Below are 27,421 nucleotides of genomic sequence, written 5' to 3' on the forward strand. Positions count from 1 at the left end.
GTGAGTAGTATTTTAAGTAAAGTGAGATAATTCTTAATTATGTGGGTAATTGGTTAATTATTGAATTTGTAAATAAATATTTAAGTGAAATTGTTGGATAATTATTGAGAGGACAATATCCACGTGGGGATATGTAAACATGGCAGCACATTGCCACCAATTCATAGCCTAAGTAGGTGGTGGCATAATATAACCAAAACTTGAATATAAGATTCATTTTGCTAGACCAACTATTGGAAATAAGTGTATTTTCCAATCATGAAAGTTGGATAGTTGAGTTATGCATCAAAAAGCACTCCAAATTAATGATTCTTCCAAGCCAAAAGATGATGTCTTGTAATCAAGACCAAATCCAGTAGTGACCAAGAACGCAAGAGATGGAACATGAAATTTGCTTTGGAAAAATTCATACAAGATCTGATTATGCGAAAGATGCAATTCTAAGGAAGCACGGTATAATATTTCTCAAGAATATCATACGAATTTTTTTCCTACTTCGATTCGTCGTTACATGTTTTTGCAAAAGAGAATCGGTTCAGGTATGTTAAGGCTATCTCTTTTTTCTTTTGGCATGATCTATACGATATGAACGAAATGAGAAAATGCACAACTTTCATAAATGATTCTATTCATAGAAGTATTAGAGGTGTCTATGTTTTTGAATTTCCATGTGTCATATTATTCTATCATTTGTTCATGGGTCTCAAAAATATGTAAGTTGGTAAAGTTTATTTCATGATATTAATCAAAGGCATAATGGTCTTATGACGTACCAAGAGATTTTATTAACGTATTTCATATGCATTTCATGCATTTATACATGCACATTGACCCATGACCAGAAGACGTTATATACGCGTATATATGTATATTATATGTATATGGGATATGGGAAAAATGTTACGGTGTCATACACGCACCACCACCTGATCAGCTGGTATACGTTGATGATTTTGCTCATAGTGGCCAAGATGATATGATGGGATGCCCTCAGAAGCTTGATGATGTTATGAACACATGTACCTATGTACGACATGACATTCATATGCATATGCATGACACTATAATTATTTCATGAATTACAAAGTTATTCAGACTTACAGGTTGAGTCATTTACTCTATATTTCTTCCATGTCTGTTATGTACTTATTTATGTGCCTTACATACTCGGTACATTATTCGTACTTACGTCCCTTTTTCCTGGGACGCTGCGTTTCATACCCGCAGGTTCCGATAGAAAGGTTGAGAGCTCTCCAAGTAGGCTATCAGCTCAGCGGAAGATGTTGGTGCGCTCCATTTGCTTCGGAGTTGCTTGTTTGGTTAGTATGATTTAGACGTGTACTGTTTGGTATGGCGGGACTCTGTCCCGACCTTTATGAAAATTATGTATTCTTAGAGGCTTGTAGACAGATGTCATGTACGTAAAAGATTGTACGGCCTTGTCGGCCTATGTTCAGTATACGAGTGGTTATTTTGGTCTTATAGGCCCGTACTTCTTATGTATAAGTTGGTATCACGTGTTGTATTCTACTTATCTCACGGCAGCCTTCCGGCTCAGTATTCTATGATAGTATGACATAAAAAGATACGTTATGTTGGTACTCGGTTGAGTAAGGTACTGGGTGCCCGTCGCGGCCCATCGGTTTAGGTCATGACACGAAAAATATATTCTTTGTATATATATACATTCTATATGTTATATACAAAAATTATATAAATTTTATACACTTTTCCAGTTACCGAATATAAATAGTTTGTGACGTGGGCTAAAAGTAATAATACCCCTTTTCCTTACTCTTAATTATATGAATATTACATTTATCTCGATGTTAACTGTTATTACACATAATTTATTCTTATTTTAAATTTTATACACTTTTTATTAATAAATATAAAAACACGTACGTACACTAAAACTACTACACCTAAATATGTCTATACAACAATACCAATATTATTTCTCAATCTCAAATTGGATACCTAAATATGTCCATGAAAGGAAAAAACACACAGGGGTTGCTCTATCAACACGTGTCAACCAATTGTTTCCGTTGACTGCTTCATGCAACTGCATGCAGAAGGACACGTAACCCCCTGACCAGAATAGAGGCCACACTCCCCGCTTCCTACATCTCCATCTTCTCTCCCTCATCAATTACTTACTAGCTTTCTTAACTGTAGAGAGATCATCATTTCGTCTTCTTTTTCAACAATAATGGTGAAACTAGCATCAGCACGCGAGATCCGAATGTACGGGCCAAGGTTGACCCGAAACAGATTCGAGTACATCAACGCGGGTCTATACATGTTCTCTACGATTTTGCTCGTAGGTGGGTTCGCGGCTCAGTTTTCCAAAGAACCCTTGTCCGGTTTGGTTCTGTTGCTATTAGCGTTGGGAGAGATCATTGTAGTGAATGTGCATGATCTTATGGCTCATCTTGCTGCTATTGACTATAGATTTCTGTTGCTCGGATTTGACCCGCAGCTTGCCCTTGTTGAGTTTGCTGTACCTGTAGTTCAATCCTTGGGAACTCTTCTTTACTTCTTAGGAATTCTTTTTCTCTTCACTAAGGTAAGTCCTTTATTTATTTTCTTTCTGCTTTACTTTGTGTATTAAAAATATGGATTTAAACTATATAAATTCAGTGTAAAAATTCCTTTTACTATCGGTGTATGTGACCCGTGATAACAAGGTAGTTACCATTTTTATCATATTGATTTACCTATAATATCTATGAAGTAACCTAAGTGTGTAGTATGTTTTATATTGTTAGCGCATAGAGCGTAAACTCTTAAATTGCATAGTGATTAAGCATATTGCGGCTAAAAAGAGGGAAGCACGGTGCACTAAGCTCCCGCTATCCGCGGGTGGGGAGGGCCGGGCTATTGTACCCACCCTTACCCAGTGGCCCTTACCCAGTGGCGGTGCCAATGCCACTCATTGGCATGGGGAGTCAATTGACACCCCCTTCGTTCGAAAATCATACCGCGTAAATAGGTTAAATATTTTATTTTTACGTATATATACTATGTGTTGACTCCCCTTAATTTTTTCATATGCTTGCTTATTTATATTTTGACACTCCTTGGGGAAAATTCTGACTCTGCAAGAAGCTATTTTCACGGCTCGAACCCGTGACCTTCTGGTCACGCCAAGCAACTTTACCCGTTACGCCAAGGCATCCTTTCTAAGCATTGCTGGCTAAATTTTAAATTTTGGATATATATGTAGTTTCATGAGTGTACTGTTTTTCCTGAATTCTTTATCTGATGTATTATGTTTTATAAAATTAATGTAGGCAGAAAAGGGGTATGACAATTACAAAGTGGAGAAGCAAGCTGTGAATCTACTTATTGCTGGCCCTGCTCTGTGGCTGCTTGGTTCAATTCATAACTCGTGTCAGATTTATGAAAGAGCAGATGGACATGTTCAAATCTTGCAACAAAGCGTCAACATTCCTTTCTTGTTGGGCAGTTTACTGTTTCTAGTAGGAGCACTCCTCAATTGGAGAGAGCAATCAGGACATGTCCACCATGGCTTGAAATTGTTAGTAAGTAATCCAACATCTTACAAATTATCGATATGGAAAATCTTTTTATGGATGTAGTGTTTAACTCGCTCATAGTCTCATACTACCTATATGATCGTATCACCTATGATCTTAGGGCTCGTTTGGTACGTGGATAAGAGATAATTAATTTCGGGATTAAATTTGAGATGAGTTTATCCCACGTTTGGTTGGGATGGTATAACTAATGTAGTGTTAATTTTATACCTATGGGAGGGTGGGATAAGAATCCCGGGATAATTAATTTTGAGATAACATCCAACCAAACGACCCCTTAAAGTATAAACTTGTAGAAAGAAAGAGGACATTTGTTGGCCAAATACACATAAGGTAAGGTTGAGTCCCACATCTCCCTGAACTATAATTGCAAGTTTTCCCGCAGAAAGCTCTCTTGAGAAGAACGCTATATTTCTTTAGTTAGTTCTCTTGATTGTAAAGACACTCATTTACAGTTGCTCATTTGGAGAGCATGATCTCTATCTTTCAGTTGAGAAAGTGGAGGAAATGGTTTAATTAAGAATAAGGAAGTAATTTAATTAGAATATCAGATGTGCATAGCGAGAAACTGCCTGACCTTGTCAACCAAGCATCAAAAAGAAAGGAAGGAGAGGAAAACCTCATTTTTGGAAACTTTCCACAAGTCATCTTTAACCTGGAATGTTATTTATATAGCAATAGTCTGATTGGCGAAATATAGTGCGTATTGAACGACGTCATACAGACACTTCATTTAGCCAATCCAACTTGTGTGTAAGGCATTCTTATTGGTTGATTTCCTTTTTTACTCGGTTTGTCACCTACTATTTATAGGCTTTTACATATTAACACTGTTTGAATGCTTACGGGTACTAGAATCTGTTGCACTGCCTTTTGCATAGTTTGATTAAGTAATTGAGTAATTCTGAAATGATGCAGAGTGAAGAGTGGGTGTGGTTGGGAATGTTTGGGAGCCTATTGCTTCTCATTGGAGGACTAATGAACGTGGTAAAAGTGTTCAAGATGCAACAAATGAGTGGATTGAGGCTAGAGAAGCTACGAGGCGGAGCACAGGAACGACTAATGCAAGAAAGAGAAGGGCAAATGCCACTAATTATAGAAGAGCAAAGGAGAAGGAGAAACTCACCCGAGGAGGGAACAACATCAACTACTGTTGCCCCAACTCCCTATAAGGATGTTCTTGTTGGTCAGGCTTGAGTTAATCGTTCGAGGGAATTCTATGCATTACTCCCATCTCATATAAACTTCGCCAACTGCTCTTGGACAGTCATACAACACGAGGATATACAGAAGGTTTACAAGTTTTGCCGCTAATTTCTCGTAAATTTGCTGATTTTACATGTGCTTATTGACAAGATTTCGAGAGCTCGTATATTACTATATTATACTCACTTGGATTTGATGTTGAATAATACGATGTCTTATTTATACTAGTGTATGGGTTACCGGAACATTGTGTTTGGCCCTTGCCTTGAATATCAGTTTGAGTAGTAACTAACGATGCAAAATAGCTGAGTAAATCAATCTCCAGAAGTATCAGGATCCAAGAACAACTCAAAGTAGCTAGTCTGTCATCTTTTTTTCTTCCTCTTTATCCTTCATCTTTATTATTTTTCCTGCAAAGTTACATTGGGAATGACATTTCTCTGAAAGAAGCAGAGAGTTAGTAAAGTATGATGTTAAAATAGGACATCTTATTTTCAAAAAATTGATATACAATTCCCCAGTTTACATGCAAAATTTTACCCAATACAGGGTATTTTTAATTTTAAAGTGGCTGAAAAAGAAAAACGGAAAAAGAAATCCTGAATTCCTACCAAGGCTTACAATACTCTACTGAAGCTACCTGTTCTGTCTGCTGCCAGGAAATGAAAGTCCTATAAATATGTTACAACAGTGAGGAAAAAGAAATTTTATGATCTGTAGATGAAATAATCAGACTAGTGTCTCGTATAAACTGTACATTAGCTCCCTACACCAGCTGAGATGATCACCCATGGAAGAGAAAGCGACACCTAAACCAATGCAAGTGCTTCTTCGTCTTGTGGCTGCTGCTGTTGTTCAGAGAGCCGTTCTTCAGATAAAGGGAGAAGAATTCGCCTTATTTCTTCTGAACTCAACGTTTCACACTCTAGAAGTGCATTCGCCAGAGCATGCAGAGCCTTTTCATGCTGCAATATAAAAGAAACACAGTTTAGAGCAATATTTCCAATCTATGCTGCGCGGTTAAAACAAATTCATGTAATGAGGACGCATCTTTTTAATCACTAGTGAGGATTTATGGGGCGCAGAGGGGCTGCTTAAACTTTTTCACTGCTTTTGCTCATTAAATAAACATGGCACAATACCAGCCATTAGGGATAAAAATCATATAGCTACAATGCTTCAATGGCAAAATAATCTCCTTAAAACCAAATACTTGATTCGATTAACACATCTATACAATTCTTTTTTAACACATCTATAAAGATATTTTGTCTGAATAAATACTATAACAACATACCAGTATAATTCCACGGGTGGGGTCTGGGGAGGGTAGTGAGTACGCAGACCTTATCCTACCTGGAGAGGTAGAGAAGCTGTTTTGAAAGACCCTCGGCTCAAGAAAAGGTGAAAAGGAAGAATAGGGGAGAAGAAGAGGCTGTTTTGAAAGACCCTCGGCTCAAGAAAAGGTGAAAAGGAAGAATAGGGGAGAAGAAGAGAAGGAAAGAGGGGGGAGGGGGGAGAAAGGCGATAAGCAAAGAGGAGAAAAAGTAGCATCAAATAGTAACCATCAGGGAGCAACAATATCCAATAAAAGTAATTATTTTGTCTGAATGAATCATAAAAGTAATGTCTGATAGTTGCCGTACCTTCAAAGTGTTAGGAATTAGGTACAAACTTAAAATCTGAAAGTTGTAAGGCAAAAATTTTCCTTTTACTATTTCTTTACAATATGTCCCCTACTTGCTCTATCAATTTTCAATTTAAGATGTTCCAAAATGTTTCACATACTTCTACATTAATAATATTTTACGCAACTTTCAACAGTTGAGTCTGGATCACATTTTCTTTTTTGGTTGTTTTTTATAGTTATGAATCGTTGATGTTCCTTCTCAAAAGAAAGTAACGAACTGTTAATGTTAAATAAATTTGCTTGAAACTTTGTCATATAGAGTATGTTAATTCCAGAAGTATGTCAATCATTTAGGGGCATCTCAAAATAGAAAAAGAATTGTCTCATAAATATCCACCGAATGTTGGTGCGAATCCCATACCTGCTGGTGTCTTGTCATGCCGACACGGGCAGTAATCAATGAATCCGAGCAACATAGGCTGAGATAAATGTTCCGTTACTTCTATTTATCTAAATAGGAAATTAAGTATTTTCCTGTATGTTGAAAACGGTTCCATGTAATTGGGGATTGATTTTTCCACCTGCCCTCATTAGCTTTAGGCGAAACAACCTTGCATGGAAATTGTTATTCAAGAGTAATGAGTCATTCGTTACCTATATTGTACTTCATAATTCACCTTCTCCATAGGAAGTTGCCAGAGTCTTGAGAGACCAAAATAATGTCAACCCATTGAAAAGACTAAGATTGTCTGCACGCTATCATACACTCTGAAGTACTTAAACCTATGCATCTACTTGGATTTCTAAAGATACTATCAAATACTGAGCAAGACGATGGTTGTAAAAGGATGGAAGGAAAGATACTATCAAATACTGAGCAAGAAGATGGTTGTAAAAGGATGGAAGGTAGTATTGCTCTATGATCATTCATTAAGATATGTAAGACAAACCTTCTTTAGGAGGGCCTTTACACGATCATAAGCTTCTCTTAGAAGTTTAACCACCTGTGCATCAAACGAACAAATTTATAAGAGCTTACCAACCCAAATAAAAACTATAGATAACACAATATAGTGAACTAGAAATTTTTCACCAGGCCACTTGTTACAAAAGGTAAGAACATAAAAAGTTAAAAAAAAAACTGTCGGGCTAAGCACATACCTCCGCGTCAATACGTGATTGCATTTCAGCACTTGGCCGCTCTTTGATGTGAACAGGTCCAATTGCATCACTCATCCCACAGGACGATACCTACAGAAGAATGTGACACTGTCATACCCGTGTAACAGAAAGCTCATTCTAACAAATGAGTAATAACGTTACTCACAGCTTATAGTATACATAACACAGACAAAGAAAATGAAGAAACAACAATATCAGACCGACTCTTTTGACTCTTCCTATGAAGCAGATCTGGAGAGAAATCTTCCAGCTTTTGCCTGTGGGAAGCTACTCTTGCAGCAAATCATATGGGGGAAAACCTAAGTTGTTTCTGACTCATGTCTAGAGATTGCCAAATACTGCCGGCACAGATAATGAGAGGTTATGTTTGTTTTCTCTTTTCTGTTTCCATCATGTTCGGCTATGCCTCGATTAGAGAACTGCTAATTTTTACTTGCATTGACAAATAGTAGTAGATGGAGGAAAAGGAACTAAAGGTGATCCTATTTTCTCTATTTCTATTTTCCAAGGCACTTGTGCCTTTGGGTTGAGAAAAGTTCGAGGGCAAACTAAGGAAGCAAAATGACTTCAGAACATTGAAGCTTCAGATCGGCAGACTCAATTTTCTGTGCCCAGCATAGCCTCAAAAAGCACGGATTTAGTTGATCTTTATGCTATTTTTTTTTTTTGAATTGTTAACTTTTGTATATATTAATAAAAACAGTACAAAGGTTGGACTGGAAACCCAATTTACATGTAGATTACTACCAGAAGAACCGATGTGCTATCCTAGCAAGATCCTAGTATGTCTACCATTGACATAGTAACTTCCGTGTAGATCTGTTTACACCAAAAACAAAATAGAAGAATACAATTAAGTTTGATCTTCTGCACTGACTTGCTTCTGTCTTCAAAACATCTAGCATTCCTTTCCTTCCAAACCACCAGATACATGCTGGGACCATCCTCCATCTGTCTCTGTTATTCGCTTGAACTCCCGCTTCCTCCCAACTAAAAAGAACTTCATTAATCCTGTATGGCATTGTCCAAAAAATACCCCTGAGACTAATAAAAATTTTCCACAGATGGTCTGTTATCTTGCATTGTAGGAATAAATGGCTAACCGTCTCAGCATTTTCCCCACATAGATAACATCTTGAACACAAAGAGATTCCTCTCTTTATGAGATTATCCTGTGTTAAGACAGCCTCCTTTGCTAGTAGCTAGGAGAAACATGCTACCTTATAGGGAACCTTTATTCTCCATATATGCTTCCATGGCCAATCTGAAGATCATTTTGATTCAAAATCTTATATGCATCCTTCACCATATAGACCCCACTATTGTGCGTCTGCCACCAAAGTGAATCCACCCCTTCCTGTGTTCCTTTAAATGCTTCCAGCTCCTTGTAAAGATCAGCTAATCTTGTTATCTCCCAGTCATTCAATTGTCTTCTATGAGTGAGATCCCAACCTTGTTATCTTTATGTTATTTTAGTGCACAGATTTAGTTGATCTGTCTGATAATTTTGCATAGGACAATCTTTTCTTCCCAACACCCTATTATCGTTTAGGTAATTTCTTAGGAAACCTGCAATACAACGGTCATTCCTCTTTGATGTTCACATAAATATCAACTTTCATTCTGCAGTTACCGGCGAGAAATCAAAAATGGAATAAGCACTGCCCTGTACAATTTCACTATTTCTGAAGCAGAAACTCAAGTCTCATAATGTTGATGAGAAAACAATACTTTCTCAACAACATCAACCCAGTAATAATCCCGCTATGCGCGGGGTCAGGGGAAGGGCCGGACCACAAGGGTCTATCATACGGAGCCTTACCCTACATTTCTGCAATAGGGCCCGTGACCGCGTGGTCACATGACAGCAACTTTACCTCGGTTAACAAATTCTGGCATATCAATGCAGCTAAAAGCCAAATGAGCACTTAAAAGGAATATCATGCAGTCAGTAAGAACATTATATTTTGATCTGCATGCATACATTGAAATGTATAGGAGTGTAAATAACTGTTGATAAGTAAAAAAGAAACAAGGAAACAACTTCTTATCATAGCTAATATTTATAATTCATGATGATCTATGTACTTTTAAACCGTATGTAGTCTTGAAGGTGTCTGAAAAATAATTCTTGTTAAGTAAGCTAGAGAAATAGACAGGGAAGAGAGAAGAAGTATTCTACTACATGTATTGGCTATTTCTTTCACTATAACAGATGTTACTAAGTAGCGAAATTGTACCATGTATTGAGCAAGTTCTGTAGCTGTGTGAAGGTCACTAGTAGCCCCGGTAGTTACATTGTCTTGACCAAAGATCAGCTCCTCAGCTACTCTTCCTCCCATACAAACATCAAGCCGTGCTAACAACTGCTTTTTGCTGATTGATGTCTCATCATTTGAAGGAAGCTGTGTAACCATTCCCAAAGCAGATCCACGTGGCATGATTGTAGCTTTATGGATTGGATGTGCACCTTCAGTATTCAAGGCAACAATTGCATGGCCACTCTCGTGATATGCAGTTAGCTGAAAAAGAATATATTTACCACAATGGTTAGCATGCCTGGATATCATAATATTGCCACCATAAATCATGAACAGGTGGAAAACAAGTTGTTGGTACACTATGGCAACATTCTGACATTCGTTTCATTCACTATACAAGGGGTTGACCTAGAATCTACACGGCATTCATAAAATACACAGCTTGATGTTTTGAGGCCAAATAAGTTCTTTCATTCTAAATAATTTTGCCAGTTCGTAAACATGTAAAATCAAACAATGACATAGATACAAAAATTCAATGCCTGATGTTAAATCAAATCAAACTTGCAAGAGCAGGGTACAGGATCCAAGTGTGAACATAGTTTTCATAACAAAGCAGAATACCTTCTTTGAATCTTCTGACAGGAACATGGTTTTGCGTTCTGTTCCCATTATTATTCTATCTTTTGCAAACTCCAACTGTGATGCATTTAGCTTCTCAGCACCTTCAACAGCAGCCTTAATGGCAGCAATATTCACAAGGTTTGCCAAATCTGTTTCAAACAGAAATGATAGAATAATATATCCAGATCAACAGTGTTCCTAGAAAGGAATTAGAATGTAAGTTCAATATTAAGTGTAATCTTAAAAGACAGTGGCGGAGCCAGAATTTTCATTAAGGGGTGTCAAAATATACAAAAGTAAACATATCAGAAAATTAAGGGGAGTCAATACATAGTATATATACATATAAAATTTTCTTTTTACCTACCTACACAATGTATTTTTCTGCGAAGGGGTACCGTTTGACACCCCTTCCTATAAGGTGGCTCCACCACTGTTAAAAGAGTTATACTATTAGTTAGATATCGTCCCATATGGAACAAATATCATATGAGTCTTGGATTTGACACCTATAAATAGGTGTTTCTTGTATGCCATTATTAGGGAAAATGATGTATCAATGACATCACTATTCCATTTATAATTAACAGTGGAATGATGTATCTAGGAGAAATCTCAGACATTAGTCAAATGTTGAATACTAAAAGAAGTTCATAGAGAACTGCTATCCCAAGGAAGAGATAACGCACAAAGCAATGGATACAATAATACAAGATCTTTGTTCAAAATGTAATCTAGTTCAGTAATCTGAAAAAATAGTTACACCCTCTATTCTAGTTTATGTGACACGCTTTCCTTTTTAGGCCATTCCAAAAAGAATGACACACTAAATTTGAAATAATTAACTTTACACTTCCCGTTGTACCCTTAATGAAAATTTTTATAACCATGGCGTGTTTAATTCCACAAGTTTCAAAAGTTATAAGCACACAAATGCTGGGGCATGTTTTTAACCACAAATTTCATAAGTTTTCATTTCTTTCTTAAACTTCATGCTAACTCAAACTATGTCACATAAGTTGGACTGGAGGGAGAATAAGTTAGGGCTTTATTCATGTAATTGGCCCATGAACTTGCATAATATTTGCTTTTGTGGATCGCGCATATCCATTAACTTTCCTTTCACTCGTCCAGAGTTATCTTGAAGAGTAAACCATGTCCAGCCGATTGGATATATGATATAGCCATCTTCACAAATCCAATCTTCTTTTGCTATATATTTAAAAGATCATAGATAGAGTCCACGTTATGAGGATCCTCCATTTCAAGCTTGAGAAGGTAGTATAACATCTCATTAGACACCAATTTTAGGATAAAAACGATTCAGATTAAATGGGAAACTTAAGCAAAAGAAAATGAACATAAAGTAAAATGAGCAGTGTACATACCTGCTCCATTGAATCCTGGTGTTCCACGAGCAATCGCTTTCACATCGACATCATCACCAACTGGTTTGTCTTGCAAATAAAGCTCTAAGATCTCTTGACGGCCCCGCACATCTGGGTTTGGAACTACAATCTAGAAAATGTAGGTTTGATGTTAACAGCCTGATGATGGACCATTATTATATAAGAAAAGAGCAATTTAACTATTCCTCACATTCATAGCTTACAATGTGTTTTCCAAAAGCAGAAGGATCAAAAGTCCTCCAACAAAATTCTGTCTTAGTCTGACATCTCAGGATAATGAAATGTATTAACTCAAATTTAGTATATACTGTATAATTTCACGACAAAAAATGCTCCCTTGAAATTTGCTCTTGTTCCGATTTCCAAATGTAATTCATGGAGTTGTTAATGGACATTCAAACTTAAGGCATAGCTTTAGTGTGACGAAGCTGCACGACACCACCCCATGCACAACTATCAGCGTGAAGTTAGTCAATTTGAAAAAAGGTTAAATCAGTAGGATAGTGTGACACAACTTTCTCAGGTAAATAAATTCATGATAAGCAACCGGTCTACTTGTCAGCAGACAAGTGTTAAAGAAGAAAAAAATACTCCAATTAGTGCCTTCAAAATACTCTCGTTAACACAGTGGAGAAAACTACTGAAGACCCCAAATTTATTCCTTCAAAAAAACATTTTAAGTTTGGAAGTAGAAAAGCAATCAAACAGGCTGGAAAAGCTCCAAAACACTTACATGCCTATCAAATCTACCGGGTCTTGTCAAGGCAGGATCAAGTATATCAGGCAAGTTGGTCGCAGCCATCAATATTATTCCCTGCATAAGTCAAATATACACTCCAGTTTCAAGTTCAGAGAGGAATCATGATCTAGATACTTTAACTTCAAGCCATTTACCTCATTTTGCTCAAAACCATCCATCTCAACAAGTAACTGATGCAGTGTTTTCTTAGTATGACCTTCCCACTGCTTTCGAGTTGATCCAACAGCATCAATTTCATCAATAAATATGATGCATGGAGCCTAAAAAAGAGAAGACACATGAAAATTAGATAGCAGTTCCAAGAAACTGATTGAGCTTCTTCAGAAAGGGAAACGGACATCAAATCCCTTCCTATTCCAAGTACAAGGACAAGGAACGGACAAAGCAGATTATCTCACATGATAGAGACACATGGAGCTGAAAGGGGACTTATGATTAGGTTTTAACAGCTTTAGCAAAATTGGGAGTTCTATTTATTTTAGCATTTCGGGCAGGAATAACAAGTTTGACGACAACATAAATTCAAAGCAGATGCTAGGGCATCATGCCCCTTATCAAGTTTTACTAGTTCCAAGAAAACCAGAAAGTTACTTTCCTAGTACATCAAGGCCTAATATTAATAAACAGAATTTCTAACAACTGGTTTGTTTGGAGTTACCACAAAAACCCCTCTCACATTAGTTGAATCCCTTGTTCCCTCCAAACTCTTGGTTTAAGAATGATGAAAATTCCTTTAACCCATTGATGAAAGCGCATTCTTATGGACGGCCCAAATAGAAAGTATGCCAAATGATTACAGACATGAAAGTATTAAAGAGACTGCAGTTTCACAAAGCCATAAAGGAAACTTTCATAACCAATTATGAGTGATCTCCACCCACTTCTTTCATTACTATGTAACTCAAACCAAAATTTATTTGAGAGATTAGTAGGCATGAATACGTTATGATACATGCAAGTTGGTTCTCTATGCACTCAGAAAACACATTGTGTCACAGCCAGACCACTTAAGCTCAAGTGAGATCTTTTCAACCATAGCTCAGCATTGACTGAAAATTTTCAGCCCAGAGTCTACCTAGTACATTTCACATGATTTTACATCTGATAGTTAAAAGTGATCTTCTCTAGAAACCACAATAAGTAAGTGGCGTATAGTCAATCAACCTTCTTCTTAGCAGCTTGAAACAAAGATCTAACACGTCGAGCACCAACTCCCACAAACCTGAAAGAATGTAAAATTTCCCAGGCAAGTTAATTAGGTCATAAGGTTAACCAAAGTAAGATCTTGAAAAGACAGGAAAATTTGCCCAAATCCACACAAAAAAAAAAATCAAGCATTTAAAAATCACATGTGCACGAAACAGACAGTATCCTCTAAAAGGAACAGAAGGATGGACTTTCACAGTAAAATCATGGTACAAGACTATCCCATAAAAACGGTCCTCAAGTTCCCTGGCCATGGAAGAACCATATGGTAAGTTAAAGCCTCCTACAGCATTGCTTGCTTCAGTTGGCCGGCAGCACCTGGATCATGCTTGACCCAGCATAGTTACCGCAAAGAGACTTGCTCGGTTGTATTGGATGCCCCTAATGTGAAAAGGAAACTGAAGATGTTATTCACTTATTTTTGCATTGCAACTTCACAAGTCAACTCTGGCACAGTTTTGACTCCTTTTGTTGGTAAAGTGGGTCGTGCCAAAGAAACCAAGAAGCTGCTAGAATGCTGGAGCAGGAGCAGACTACAAGGAAATTCTTTTTTTTTTTTTTGTGTGTGGGGGGGTGGGGGGGGGGGGGGTGCAAGGAAGCTAAAGCTGCCTAGAACACCATTCCTGTATGCATTTGCTAGGATACTTTGGAGGGAAAGGAATCACAGGATATTTTAGGGCAACACCAACACTATCTTCAGATTAAAATACAAATTTACTCTCTAGACAGCCATCTGGCACAAAATGGTTGACATCCATGAAGTAGACACTTTACTCGACTTCCTCAGCTTCATAAGTATTTAGATTTGGAAAGAGTTGTTGCTAACTGTAATTTTGTACATAATCCAGTACCATCTTAGAGCTGGAATAAATCAATAAAATCCACCTTGTCACATGTGCACGAAAAGAAGATCTACCCTATATAGCTATTGAGACCTCCATTGACCAAATTTAGACACCGTGACATGCATAGGCCTGTGCAGACATTACCAATCCTCTCTTCACAGTTAAGAGTTAACATGAAAAAGTTGTGATATCAATGAGAGTTATCATCCAGTTTCCTAGATGATGGGAGCAAATCACTGAAGATTTGTACATATAATGGACAAAAACTGACAAAAGTAAATTTTTAAGCACCAAGTGACTTGCTATCCATGAGAAGAAACTAAGCTCATTCAAGAAAGTAAGGGGAGATCACAAATCTTAATTTTATCCATGAGTAGTAGACATACATTTCTTCAAATTCAGAGCCTGCCTTATAGAAGAAAGGCACCCCTGCTTCTCCAGCGATAGCCTTCAATCAAGATAATTAAGCATGATTAGCATAAGTATATATGCTTATGTTGACATACAAGAATCACAAATGCAAAAGGCAGTTTTCTGAATGCAGGACGAATACAGAATTTTGTACAAGGAAGAGAACAAGATTATTTTTTTATTTTTTTGACAAAGTAACAATTCTATTAATTAATTAATATGCGATACTAGAAGAGAAATCTTTAAATAATTAAAAAAAGGACCAAGGCAGACACTTGAGAAAATATTCAAGAACGGAAGGAATAACTATGTTTTGTAATTGCAAGGACAACAAATCTTAAATTACCTCACTTTAGCAACCAAAAAAAAAGAAGGGATAACAAATCTTACATTCCCAACAAATAGGAAGAGGAAAGAGTGAAGAAGAGACCTAATCAGAAGACTCACAACTAACAAGAAGAAATTTCATCTGAATTTGAGCATAGTTGGAAGTGTGCAGTGCATCTGGAATTATAACAAAGAACACAGGTAGCCAACACATGGAAAACCCAATGTGGACAACTACTTCAGTGTAAAATGTAATCAACAGCTTACCTTGGCAAGGAGGGTTTTTCCTGTTCCAGGAGCTCCAGTCAAAAGAATGCCCTAAAAACAAGATAAATAATTCCTTCATGAAAAGGATAGGGGGTGGTTTACATAAAAGAAAGCAAAATTGACAATGACAAGCCAGAATAAATAAGCATAATAAGCACAAACCTTCGGCAACTTTCCCCCAAGCCGAGTGAACTTAGCAGGATTTTTGAGGTACTCAACAACCTCCTCAAGCTCTTGCTTAGCATCATCACAACCTTTGACATCCTTAAACGTTTTGACATTCTGCGTCCAAAAGAAAAATAAATAAACAAAAACTACTGCAATTATCCAAGATCCACAAACAAGAAAAGTCATACTTCTCCCAATCCCTATTGGGCAATCCCCAGAAGGAAAATTGAATCTCTAGAACGAACTGGCACTATAGCATAAACGTTTTTTGTTTTTCCTTATCAAAAAAAAAAGTCCATCGAGTAGATAATCCAAACTATTTGTCTATCAAAAACTTCAAAACAGTGCGCAAGAATAAGAAGCAGCATTTATACATGGTTGAGCCTTAATATACAAAAGGAGAATGATGTATGACTCTTAGAAGTTGTTAGTTGTTACTAGTTAACGAGAGAGCGGATGCTCAAAGAGTTACTCCTGAACAGATGAAAGATTAAGAGAAAATCAAACAACCAAGACCAATGAGGCATCAACATTTATGTTAATAAAATATAAAACTGATATGGAATTAAGTTATGTAGGAATAGCCTGGGATAAAAAAGATACTTGAAGCTGTTCCCTTTTCCAGATTACACTTAATTGATCAGTAGTTGAGATCTGATTACGCAAGAGCATAGAAAATTACAAATGAGACGTCTCAATCCTCCAAATTTCCTGAATCCCAAGTTTCTGGACGAAATTCCCAGAGACAAGAGTTCTCTTTTCTAATGCCAAAACGAGGAAGCCAAACAAACTAGACATTTCACACAATGACAAGAATTGAGAAGCAAAATAAATGAAAATTAGCTTCCAATCTCTTTAATTAACATAATACATCAGAAGATTGTTGCAGAAGACACAAGCTTCATGTAACATCTCCAGAAAGAAAACATACCTTCTCAGGCATTATTTCTTTATTCAACTCTTTCGGGGCATAGGATGAGCTTGAACCGACACCAGAAGCTCCAATCCCACCTAAGCCACCAATATATTTCTGAAGTGCAGTAGCACCCATTATCCTGAACAAATGAATGTGTTCTTTTCTTAGTAAAAGTAAAGAAGGATAAGACTCATTATCTACCAACCAAAGACAAGAGAAGTTACCTAAAGCAAGGAAAGAGAGTGAAAATTAAGGTAGGACAGAGACACATTAGCTTAATATGCTAACTAGCAAGACATCAATCACATAAAAAACAAGCAGTGTACACCCCAATCCCTCACAAACTCTGGAGAAAGGGCAAGAGTATATTTAGAGACGTTACTAGGCCTCATTTTGTATATAGGGAATAGTAAAATCCAGAAGATAAGCTTACCAGACCAAGCCAATGGCAATAGTGAATATGATAGTTGAGAGAAACTCTTGCGCAAAACGTGATGATCTGCTTGAAACTTTAGGATCAACCTACATGAAAATAATGAAATCTGGGTTAAACAACCACATGCATGTGCAAAAGCATGACCCAACAAATGGATAACGTAATCATCAGCAGAACCAGTGGAAGCACGAAAAGCCATAAACCAAATTCATATTTAACTGTTAGTGACTCACAGGTGTTAGATATGATGGTTAATATGAACATTAGACTCCTTTTGTCAACAAAAACTGCAGTGCTCATGGTATCTTACCATCACAACATGCAATGGCTGCTTCTCGGAAATGCCAGGATTGAGAAACGGCTCATCCATGTTCCCTGATGCCCGCTGCTTCAATTCTTGCAACTACATTTTGATTCCATTAATCATCAAAAAATAGCACCAAATCAAGAGACAAGAACAGTATAAATTACAGGAGTGACCAGAACATCTAGAGTCCAAAATGATTTCCTTCCCTCCAGAAAATAGAAGCACTTAGGTGTCATTATGGAGATAGAATGAACTGAGACTAACTGGGATAATCAGGAACCCAGAATGTTCACTACTTAATGTCAAACACTAAAATGATTTATTACCACACAGGTGGAATTTGCCAATACACACCAAAAAATGCAAAGGTATTATGATCAAACAATTACCAGTGAAGGAAGACTAGAAGGCTTTCCGGATTGCTCATCAGGTAGATATTCGGCAATAGCATTTGTCACCACAAGAGCTCGTAAATATTCTGCGACTCCTCTACTGTCTACAGCATGAGCTCTCTGCTCAAAGCGCCGAATGACAGACTCAGGGCTAAGGTTGAAAAGATAAAGAGAACAGTGAATACTCTCTAAAAACAAATTTGTGTAGCTAAGGCAACTTATAGACTATCAAACCTAAAAAAGGAAACAAAAATAACTCGAACTGATCAGGTGAAAGACTTGAATACAGTAATTTACAGGAACTCACAAGCTGCATTCTTATTTTATTAGGCACCTCACATATGGGATTTTTTGCTTGTTCTTAAAATAGCGAGAGAATTGCAATTAGGCACACCAATCAAAAGCATCCATGAGGATAATGACCAATTAAACATTTTATATTGAAAGACGGGCAAAGATTGCTAAACATGGTATTATTATCAGTAATGAACACCACAATATTCCTTATTAAAAAAAAAAAGAATCTTTACTATTATCCTACCTCTTCTACATTAAGTCACTGAAGCATAAGACAGAACTAAGATAAAGGCTAAATCTTTTCTTGGAGAAGTAAAGCTATACCTGTGCTTGTTGAGTTCAACAAGCAAAGCACTCTGCAGAGCTGTGTCCTTAGGATTAGCATCAGCATCAGCAATCAATCTATCGAGACGCTTCTCTTGCTGCCAAAAGGGCCACCAACTAAACCAATCAGACAGCAAAATCTTCTCAAACCCATTCTTGACCTTAGCAAATAACCCCATCAAGAAAACCACTATAGGCAACTTCCTCTTCATTTCCCCATTCTCCTCCACCAATACCTCAGATTCCACAACATTACTCGCTTCTTCAATTGAACTACTGCTCTCACCAAAGGAGGAGGGCTCATTGAATTCTTGGGGTTTATTGAATTCTTGGGGTTCAATTTCATTATCATTATTATTGGATAAGGCAAAATCAGAACTGACATTTTCAGGAGTCAATGTACAGTGAAGGAGTAAATTGTGGCGGCAAAAACGAGGCTTTAAAGAAGTAAACGCAGTTGTTGTGGATAAACGAAGGGAGTAAAAGGGTTTGGAAGAAGAAAAATGGAAAAGAGGAGAAGGTAAAGGCTTGAAGATAAGAGAAGCTTGAAGAGTAGTCATCGCTTTCCTCTCTTTGTTTTCTTCGATTAGATGTTTATTAGGGTTTAAAGGAAGAAAAAAATAAGATACTTTGCCTTGAACTCAATTCAAAGATTCTTTACTGCAAAAAAGAGGATACGATTTTTTTAGTTTCTTGAAGAGTAACGCACTTCTCTTCTCCCTTTTGCTTGCTCTCACTTAGTTGAAGGGATTGAGAGAGAGAGCCACAGGATTGGGTTGCTTCTTGTTATGTTATACAATAAGGGAGCAAACAAGAAAAACCTTATCTCAATCAAATTGGCGCTCTTCTTCTTGTGGCCTTTATTATTTCACCCTTATTTTTTGAAAGAAAAAAAATACTACTAGCTTACATAGAGATTTTGAGGATGTCAACGGAGCCGAGCCGGTTCCCAAACTCCCAGGGGCCAGGGGTTAATATAAACAGCCGGTTTGGACATTTTCATACCCAAATACTTTTCAGCCAAATATGAATTTACTGTGCAAGTACCAAGCTCAGCATGGACCAAAGTTCATTACTTTTTAAGTGGCCTATCCTTCAGGACTGGAACTTGAAACCCCACTGGAGTCAACCAAAGTTCTCTTTTGTTGGTTTCACGTTCACTTCTCTTGGGGAAGTTTATACGTTGCTTTTTAGCTTATGCAAAATTCGAAAACCTGAGTTTGAAAACTTTCAAAAGAAATGAAAACAACATCAAACAAATATGTTATAAAACAAGAAGAAATTTTCCAAAACTGAGTTTACCCAAAGTTTGAAACAAACGCCATAAGATTCCATGTGTTGGCACACTTGGTGGTCCTTTGTTTTACTCTTTGTTTTCAACTTAACATGAATGGGAAAGAGTCGACGAGCTAATAAGTTTCACACAAGACAAGCGTGAATCAAAGCCTTTGCTCCATAATATAATTCATACCGATGAAAGATGATCAAGAATATTGTACAATGCAGTGTCTAAAAGCAGCAACGGGACCATTCAGTGCCCCAAAAGAAAAGAGCTACGACAGACAAAAAGAACCAAGATATGCAGTTAGGACCAAAAGACTTGTCACATTTTGGCTAACATCTCTCTGCAACAAAATTATGGACCCCTGGTATGAAAAGCTTGTTTCACGGTAGTGCTACTGTTGATGATAAGGAGGCATTGCAGTAGAATACGGTATGCCATTCCGTCCATGCATTGGAATCACCGCAGAACCCATCTGTGAAGGCACACTACCAGGTGGCATGTAAGGGTGATTATGCATCTGCATTGGCATTCCTGGATTTGCTGTGGCGGCAGCAGAGTTCCAGCCTGCAGAATGCTGAGGCGGAGCAACACCTGGAGCTGGAGCGTAATGGGCAGGGGCACTGTATGGATGAACACCTGGACCTCCTATCTGAGGTGGCTGCTGCCCAAAGATTGAAGGTTGAGAATTCAACATAGGGGTATTTGGGATTGTATAATCTCTGCTGCGATCATTATTAACCTGAAATCAGTAATGATAATCATTCATTTTAGGCCCCTCACAAGGAAAAGGAAAAAAAAAGGCTAAGGAGGCAGGGGAGTATAAGAAATGAGCAGATAAGAGATGGTTGACACTAAATCACAGAGTTCCCGTCACAGAGTAATATCTCAAGCTAATAAAGCTTTCTCCACAAAATTAAGCTAATAAAGCTTTCTCCACAAAATTGATTTTACCTTTATACTAAGATCAGTGTGTCGAGAGTAAGTGATATGAAGCTTGCAATATCCACCTTCATAAATGGAATGTCCTTCTAAAGCTCCCTTCGCAACAACAGCTGTGCGTACATCTGTAGAATTATCAAATTTATTGCTTAGTTCAACTCACAAGCATCTAAGTATAGAATAATCAATTCAGATCCATTACTTCTGAGTTTGTACAGCACCAATTCACAAGAGGAAACCGTGTTCTTCAGAGTATACGAGAGTTGAAAACATTTTTTTAACCAGTCTAAAATATTTCCTTATCAAAAAAAGAAAACATTTTTTTGACTAATACCCACTATTTTCTTTTACATAAGACGCTTGAGAGGAAAACCAAAGTTGAAAAAAAGGACTGCTGGAAGTATATGACCCAATAAATATTCACTAGAAAGTAGCCTTCTTGACTATAGAATGTCATACATAAATAAAAACATAATATAATGTCAAGAAGCTGAGAACAGTGTTTGGCCACTATGCCAAATGCTTTTAGAACATTGGAGCAATAAAGTGGTGACTTGCGACTTGCAAGGGTAAGAACAAACACTGGCAAATTATTGGCTGCATTTCATCTTACCAGGGTACTGTATCAGAGCCTGAACCCCTCCATTCTTATCAAACATAGCAATCTTTAGTACAGGACCGAAAGCTGAGAAAACCTGAGGACATATGAAGGAAAATGAGGAAGCAATAAAACAACTCAGAAAACAGGTCACAAGAGAATGTACAAAAGCTTTTTTTTAGCAACTGAAGAGGGATGTTACCGTGTGTAGGACATCCAAGGTAACTGCATACTGCATGTTCTCAATGGAAGCAAGAAGAACATTACTCTCAGGTTCCAGTTTCTTCCCATCCAAACCCAAACTGAACTGTGACACGGATGGAAGAAATTTCAAAGAAAGGACAAACAGCATCTCAAGACAAGCTTGCAACCTAGGAACATATCTCAAACCACAAACTAGAAAAAGATTTGCACACCATGTAAAGACATACATGCATACCAATCAATAAACTAAGCCTCAATCCCATATTAGTGTAGGATACACATTCAAACTTATCTGGTTAATTCCTGCTGTATGAAAGGGCAGTATCATGAAGTAATCCCACAGAAAGCACAACACCAGCAACAAGGAAACTGGAAGACAAAAATTTACCAATCCTAGAAAATCCTCTATGTGCAACTGATGCCTGCATACACACACACACACACACACACACACACACAGAGAGAGAGAGAGAGAGAGAGAGCTGTGACTGACGCATTACCTGACCACTTGCATCTATGGCTGAGGGAGCAACAGGAAGGTGAGGATTGGTGTAATCCCTAAATCAGAACCATATACACGATTTAAGATTCAAAGAGAGGAAGGCAATAATAAATCCAAACAATTAAGTCACATACACTATATAATAAAGTATGATGAAGACTGCGCAAAAGCAATCTATATGAACAGCTTTCAATAATTAAAACAAGTCATCAATTATGAATGTGTATGTTTGTATAGAAGATTGGGAGTCTTTCATTAGGTTCTCTACTTTTTGGTGCACTGCTTGTATACAGAAGTTTTCCTTCCCAGCAACTTTATCCGAAAAATAGTGCATGTGCGTGAGAGGAGGAAGATGGAGATCATTTTTACCTGCTACGATGACTCTGAAACTTCACGCTCAGATCCGTATGAGCAGAATATGTGATTTTAAGTGTACATGGTCCAAGTTCTGGAATCAAGTAACTAATGCATGAGAGAAGAAAAAATCAGTTAACTGCCCCTCATGAACAAGAAGTAGCTAATAAATATTTCTCCAGAACAGCAATTGAGTATAGTATGAAAATTTAGAGCATATATTTTTCCCTTCACAAGATCATAGAAATCAGAATTCCACTAATAGCTCTGAGCATAGGTACATTTAAGCAGCCGGCCGACCATCTGAATTTTAGCCAACTAAATTAAACGGGAAGACCAAACAATCATCTTTTCTGCAAGCATTTTTACAAGGATCAGCCCTCTTTCTTAAGAAAGTCGTAGTTATGAATGCCTTCTGTAGCAGCATTTAAAAAGCAGAGTTTGATAAGCTTATTATCCCCCATTAACTAGAACTTAAATGAACACAAGAAGAAGGTGCCTGAAATGTCAATATAAATATATGGAACGGGCTAAGGAGCATGTGTGTACCCCTTCAGTAAATTCTTAAAAAGCTCCTCAAAGATGTCCAGCCCCAATGTATATGCACCACATCTACAAAAATGATCCTTAACCCAGCCAAAATATAATCCAACATCACCTGGGAATGCTTCTTCCATCCAGGGCATCCTTTGCTGAAGTAGCGGTTTCTGCATCAGAAAATTGCACCAGAGCCTGAAGAGGGTTCAAGGAGGTGAGGGACTCGTCAGTTAATTAGGAGGTCAACAAACATATTGAGACTAATCAAGCTTGGTCAAATCCATCTTTCTGAAGCATAAATACCTGGAATCCAGCTGTCTTCTCAAATGTTGTGATTTTGTGCACAAATCCAAAAGCTGAAAACACCTGAAAGAATAGGAAAATTTAAGAAATAGATCTATTCAATGCTAAAAATTATATATTTGGAAAAATCCTACATTCTAATGTGCAATTCCAGTCATGCTCTTCTCACGTATTAGAAACAAATAGTATAAACGACATTTCTGTTTTTAATGATTATCAATTATACCATCACAGAATAATACTGCAAATATTTTCTAATCAAGGAGTATTTCACAACAGTTGACCTAAAGGGGTTCTAAAAATGCGAAGGATATCGATTGGAGGAAGGATACAAAACAAAGGCACAAAGCTACCGGAACATGAACATGTGATGCAAACAAAACTACCTGAACATGAGAGACAGTTCACTGAAGTCACCAAATTTAGGTCAACCACTCATATATTCAGAAAATTCCACAAGAAAAAAAATTAGCTTTCACGACTGTTAATAAAGCCTAAGTCTCATTTCTTCATTACAAGGGCAACCTTGTCAAACAAAGCTCATAATCAGAGAAGTTCTCAGCAGCAGTAAGTCGCCTCAGGTTTGTAAAATTTAGGCCCAAAGCTGAACAAGCTCCATTCCTTGAAGCTGTCTTTAAAAAAACAAAACTTTCCGTCTACTAACATCCTAATAACACTAAAACTGGAGTGAAGGAGATTATTTCTTACGCTAGTATCGAAGTTAAAAGGTTTTAAAAAATTTAAGACAAGCAAGTCATGGAGAGGGTAAGTTTAGAAACCAAATATCTGAGTCGTAGATGGTTATCTGGCTTTGTGTTGAGCCTAATTGAGTTGGATCGTAAACTTTCAAGTTAATTAATTGAAAAGACATTATTACTCTAAGAAAAACAAGTAAATTCGCATCCATTGCAAGTTTCCAGATGCACATGCAACAAGTTTGCCTTGGACAACGAAAAACTGCAACTCCATTATGCATATGCTAAGGAGGGAAGAAGATTTTGAGGAATAAGAATCATCTGACACTCCAAGAAAGTCAGGAAAGTTAGATGAGGAGAAGAAGGGAAGGAAGAGCTTGAGTTAAGCAAAAGAGAAAGGAGACAAACACACATTCGCTCTTTCTCCCGAAGCAATAAGCTGCCACTGAAGATATATCCTGGACACTGGCCTGCTGATCCATTCAATTTCATGTCAAAGAGTGCTCAATAAAGCATGAAATAGCCCAACCTAATTACCAAAACTACAGAAAAACCTTTCTATGAAGAAGATTTCCTATCCACCAAGGTACATGGGAAGTGATGTAATCCTTACCAAATGTAAAACATCAATACTGACAAGGCGAGCATCATTCCCCTCAATTGTAACCAACAACACATTTCCAGCTACATCTGCTGTAGTTTTGTTGTTCACTATCTCTTGCCTGTTGGAATATTGTAGGTAGACGGTTTTCCCTCGTACCTGAGCCGGTTCTGAGGAAGAGGCGTAGTACGATATCATTGCAATAGCTTGATTTAATTCTGCCTACACATATTAACACTTCAGAAATAAGAAAATCAATTTTTGAAGGACGTGCAGTTTTACAAGAAACGGAAATGTAATGAAAGATCATGGTGAACTAGCTGCTTACGAACTCTCTCTTTTTTTAGGAGGAAAGGTGAGTAATTTTATTTTTTGAGAAAGTAGAATTAATATAAGCAAACTTGACCAAGCACTAAGATGGTGCAGATCAGTACAAAATTTGAACAGCTACTTACTAACTCTATAAATGCCTGATTCCGGTTCGCTCCAACATTACACTTGGTATTAACAACTTTACCAAATGGCTTCCCCAATTCGATCAGCTCCTCCTCTGTGCACTCCCATGGTAAGTTTCTCAAATGGAGGACCTTTGATGGTGGCTGTGTGTATCGAAACTGGGGTTGGCTAGACCCAGATGCCATCCGAACTATAAACACAAGCTTCAAACAGAATAACAAAATTAAAATGGTATTCGCTCAATAATAACACCCCGCGAGCTCTCAAATCTAAGAGCCTGATTGGATTATAAGCAGTATATAAACTATATAAAATTTGATGCTAAAGGTGCCAGCGCAGTACTCAAAATGTTATCTTGTGTAATTTCCTTATCAAAAAATATATGTAATCTTGTGTAATATAATAGCATGCGCTTAAATAGAAAGCAATTCTCCAAGAATATAATTTAGAATAAGTACAACTATTGCCATAAATTATCTTTCTTATTCATACTAGGAAAGTCCCTTATACTAAGCTTTCAAATGAAGGTATATACTGTGTAACTATAGCCTTCTCAACCCGGTTTTTTAAAATCAGGGTCAACCCACTATATTTTTCCTTATCGCACGCAAAGTTAACAGCGAAGAACCAATAAAGAAAGAGAAAATTAGGTAGAACGATAGATGGCATATAAATACTTCAGTCATGCAATGACATTGGCGAATCCATGTTATAGTGGTGTCATCACATTACATCAGTCCAAAAATAAATACTTAAGTGAAGAACTTAGAAAACATCACCTGAAGGAAAGTGAAGCCAATCACAAGCTTCCACCAACAGGAAAACAATTAATTTATCCACAAATATTAAGCAACATATCCAATTTATGCAGCTAAAAAGACATCAACTTTATGGCCAACCAACCACAAACCCGGGTCGGGCAGTGATTGAACGTAATTGTGAGCTGGATTGACTACCAGATTAACCGGGACAGAATTGTATAGGAGGAAAAAAACATACAACATCGTACAATCCCTCTACTCAAACTCATCGAATATATAAAAACAAAAAGGGGGGAACGAGCTACTTCATTGAAATCAGTGTCGCCGTCAAAAAATGTTCAAACGCAAACCTTTAAATTAGAATGAAGAAGACATATTAGGGCACAAAAGAATGAGGAAAAAATTAATCATGTGATATTGAACTAGAATCTCTAAAACAACGTTTTGATTAGAATGAAAAAAGAAAGTATAGATTTAGAGCAGCCATACCTATGTTATCTGAGATTAGGGTTTCACGGACGGAAACGGAAGAGCACACAGCTTTGAGTCGTGACAACGCAGTATTCGATTAATTGATATGAATATTAGTATTATTTTTTATGGTGAAGAATATATGACTATATATAGCTCTTGAATGACCAGTGCAAAGTATATAAGAAAATTAAACTCGATTAATGAAAGTTCAAAGACTGAATAATATGAAAATGTTTCTTTAAAGAATTGGATAACAATATTTGTTTTATGGCCTATTACGATCTTATAAGTCAAATAATTTTTACATCAAATTATTTTCGGGTCATGTAGAGACAAACTAAATTTTGTAATGAAGTCGATGTAACTATAAACTATATTTGTGATACCAGATCGAGGTACTCGCCTTGATTCAACTATAAGATTTAACAATTGGATACATATGAAATTTCTGATCACCATGGATGCGAAAGGTTATCAAATGGGTGAACTTTTCAATGATTATTTCTTTCAGGTTGTGTAGTTATATCGTACAGGTAATCTAAAAAAATGTATTATCGTAAAGATTCGAGTAATTTAATTCATTAATGATAAAAATTTAATTTTCAATGCTCATGTATTGTGCAATAAACATGTCAAATTTATTTGTTATGAAATTAAGAGGAGAAATATCACCCACAAATTTTATTTTTATTTTTGGTAAAATTTTATTCTATTTAACCAAAAAGTTCAATACAATACAGGAACTACTGACCATTTCCTTTACTCTACTTGACAACTAATTACTCAACTATAATCTATAGGCGAAATGGCTTCCTGGCCACTTAAACTTGTAGGGCTTTTAAAAGCGGATACACAAACTTGTGTTTTTCCCATTTAAACACTCAAACTCGTGAAACCTATAATTAATAAACATATTTGATCATTGACACATCCTATGTGGCGTCAGTTGGTCCTAGCCAGCCTGTTGCGTGAGTGTCGCGACGTTTAGGAGCGTGAGAGCCCCCTTTCCAACGCCCAACGGTAAAAAATGGGGCCTATTTAAGTGGGTTCTTATTCCTTCAGTGTAAAACACATTATCCCTCTATTATATGCATTTGAAGCTTCATTCCTTCATATTTCTTAAAATCTGAAGCTTTCTTTAATTTTCTTTTCTTTTCCAGACTGTGATAATGAATCAA

General features: G+C 37.0%; 3 protein-coding genes across 13 annotated transcripts; 1 reads left to right on the plus strand and 2 right to left on the minus strand.

Moving 5' to 3' along the window:
- Positions 1 to 2,125: 2,125 nt before the first annotated feature.
- On the plus strand, positions 2,126 to 5,017 carry LOC107830290 (uncharacterized). Its single transcript, XM_016657813.2, has 3 exons — positions 2,126 to 2,572; positions 3,300 to 3,551; positions 4,485 to 5,017. The coding sequence occupies exons 1-3, from the start codon at positions 2,216 to 2,218 to the stop codon at positions 4,761 to 4,763; spliced, it is 888 nt and encodes a 295-aa protein (XP_016513299.1). The 5' UTR covers positions 2,126 to 2,215; the 3' UTR covers positions 4,764 to 5,017.
- Positions 5,018 to 5,240: 223 nt separating this feature from the next.
- Positions 5,241 to 19,482, minus strand: LOC107830288 (ATP-dependent zinc metalloprotease FTSH 11, chloroplastic/mitochondrial). Of its 3 annotated transcripts, XR_012710781.1 has the most exons (19): positions 18,535 to 19,479; positions 17,911 to 18,064; positions 17,525 to 17,617; positions 17,212 to 17,300; positions 16,794 to 16,917; positions 15,857 to 15,976; positions 15,695 to 15,745; positions 15,076 to 15,137; positions 13,803 to 13,860; positions 12,773 to 12,898; positions 12,612 to 12,692; positions 11,858 to 11,987; positions 10,470 to 10,618; positions 9,825 to 10,106; positions 8,688 to 9,153; positions 8,462 to 8,595; positions 7,564 to 7,653; positions 7,353 to 7,406; positions 5,241 to 5,737 (listed from the first exon to the last, which is right to left on the minus strand). XR_012710781.1 is itself a non-coding variant. In XM_016657806.2 (17 exons), exons 1-17 carry the CDS (start codon positions 19,092 to 19,094, stop codon positions 5,582 to 5,584), a joined length of 2,379 nt encoding a protein of 792 aa, XP_016513292.1. In that variant the 5' UTR covers positions 19,095 to 19,482; the 3' UTR covers positions 5,241 to 5,581. The 3 variants fall into 3 exon arrangements, 1 of the variants encoding a protein (XP_016513292.1); XR_012710780.1 differs by having other exon boundaries at positions 8,462 to 9,153; XM_016657806.2 differs by lacking the exons at positions 8,462 to 8,595; positions 8,688 to 9,153 and having other exon boundaries at positions 18,535 to 19,482.
- A 487-nt stretch (positions 19,483 to 19,969) lies between these two features.
- On the minus strand, positions 19,970 to 26,501 carry LOC107830289 (polypyrimidine tract-binding protein homolog 2). 9 transcript variants are annotated; one of them, XM_075255500.1, is made up of 12 exons: positions 26,259 to 26,501; positions 25,008 to 25,211; positions 24,565 to 24,774; positions 24,364 to 24,424; positions 23,257 to 23,319; positions 23,075 to 23,148; positions 22,432 to 22,524; positions 22,061 to 22,118; positions 21,559 to 21,663; positions 21,372 to 21,453; positions 20,771 to 20,883; positions 19,970 to 20,558 (listed from the first exon to the last, which is right to left on the minus strand). In XM_075255500.1, the coding sequence occupies exons 3-12, from the start codon at positions 24,627 to 24,629 to the stop codon at positions 20,211 to 20,213; spliced, it is 1,062 nt and encodes a 353-aa protein (XP_075111601.1). In that variant the 5' UTR covers positions 24,630 to 24,774; positions 25,008 to 25,211; positions 26,259 to 26,501; the 3' UTR covers positions 19,970 to 20,210. The 9 variants fall into 9 exon arrangements, with proteins under 9 accessions (XP_075111601.1, XP_075111604.1, XP_075111603.1 ...); XM_075255503.1 differs by having other exon boundaries at positions 24,364 to 24,421; positions 24,565 to 24,789; positions 26,259 to 26,361; XM_075255502.1 differs by having other exon boundaries at positions 24,364 to 24,421; positions 25,008 to 25,198; positions 26,259 to 26,360.
- Positions 26,502 to 27,421: the final 920 nt, after the last annotated feature.

This window comes from Nicotiana tabacum, chromosome 6 (assembly GCF_000715075.1).
Source record: "Nicotiana tabacum cultivar K326 chromosome 6, ASM71507v2, whole genome shotgun sequence".
Classification (NCBI taxonomy): Eukaryota; Viridiplantae; Streptophyta; class Magnoliopsida; order Solanales; family Solanaceae; genus Nicotiana; species Nicotiana tabacum.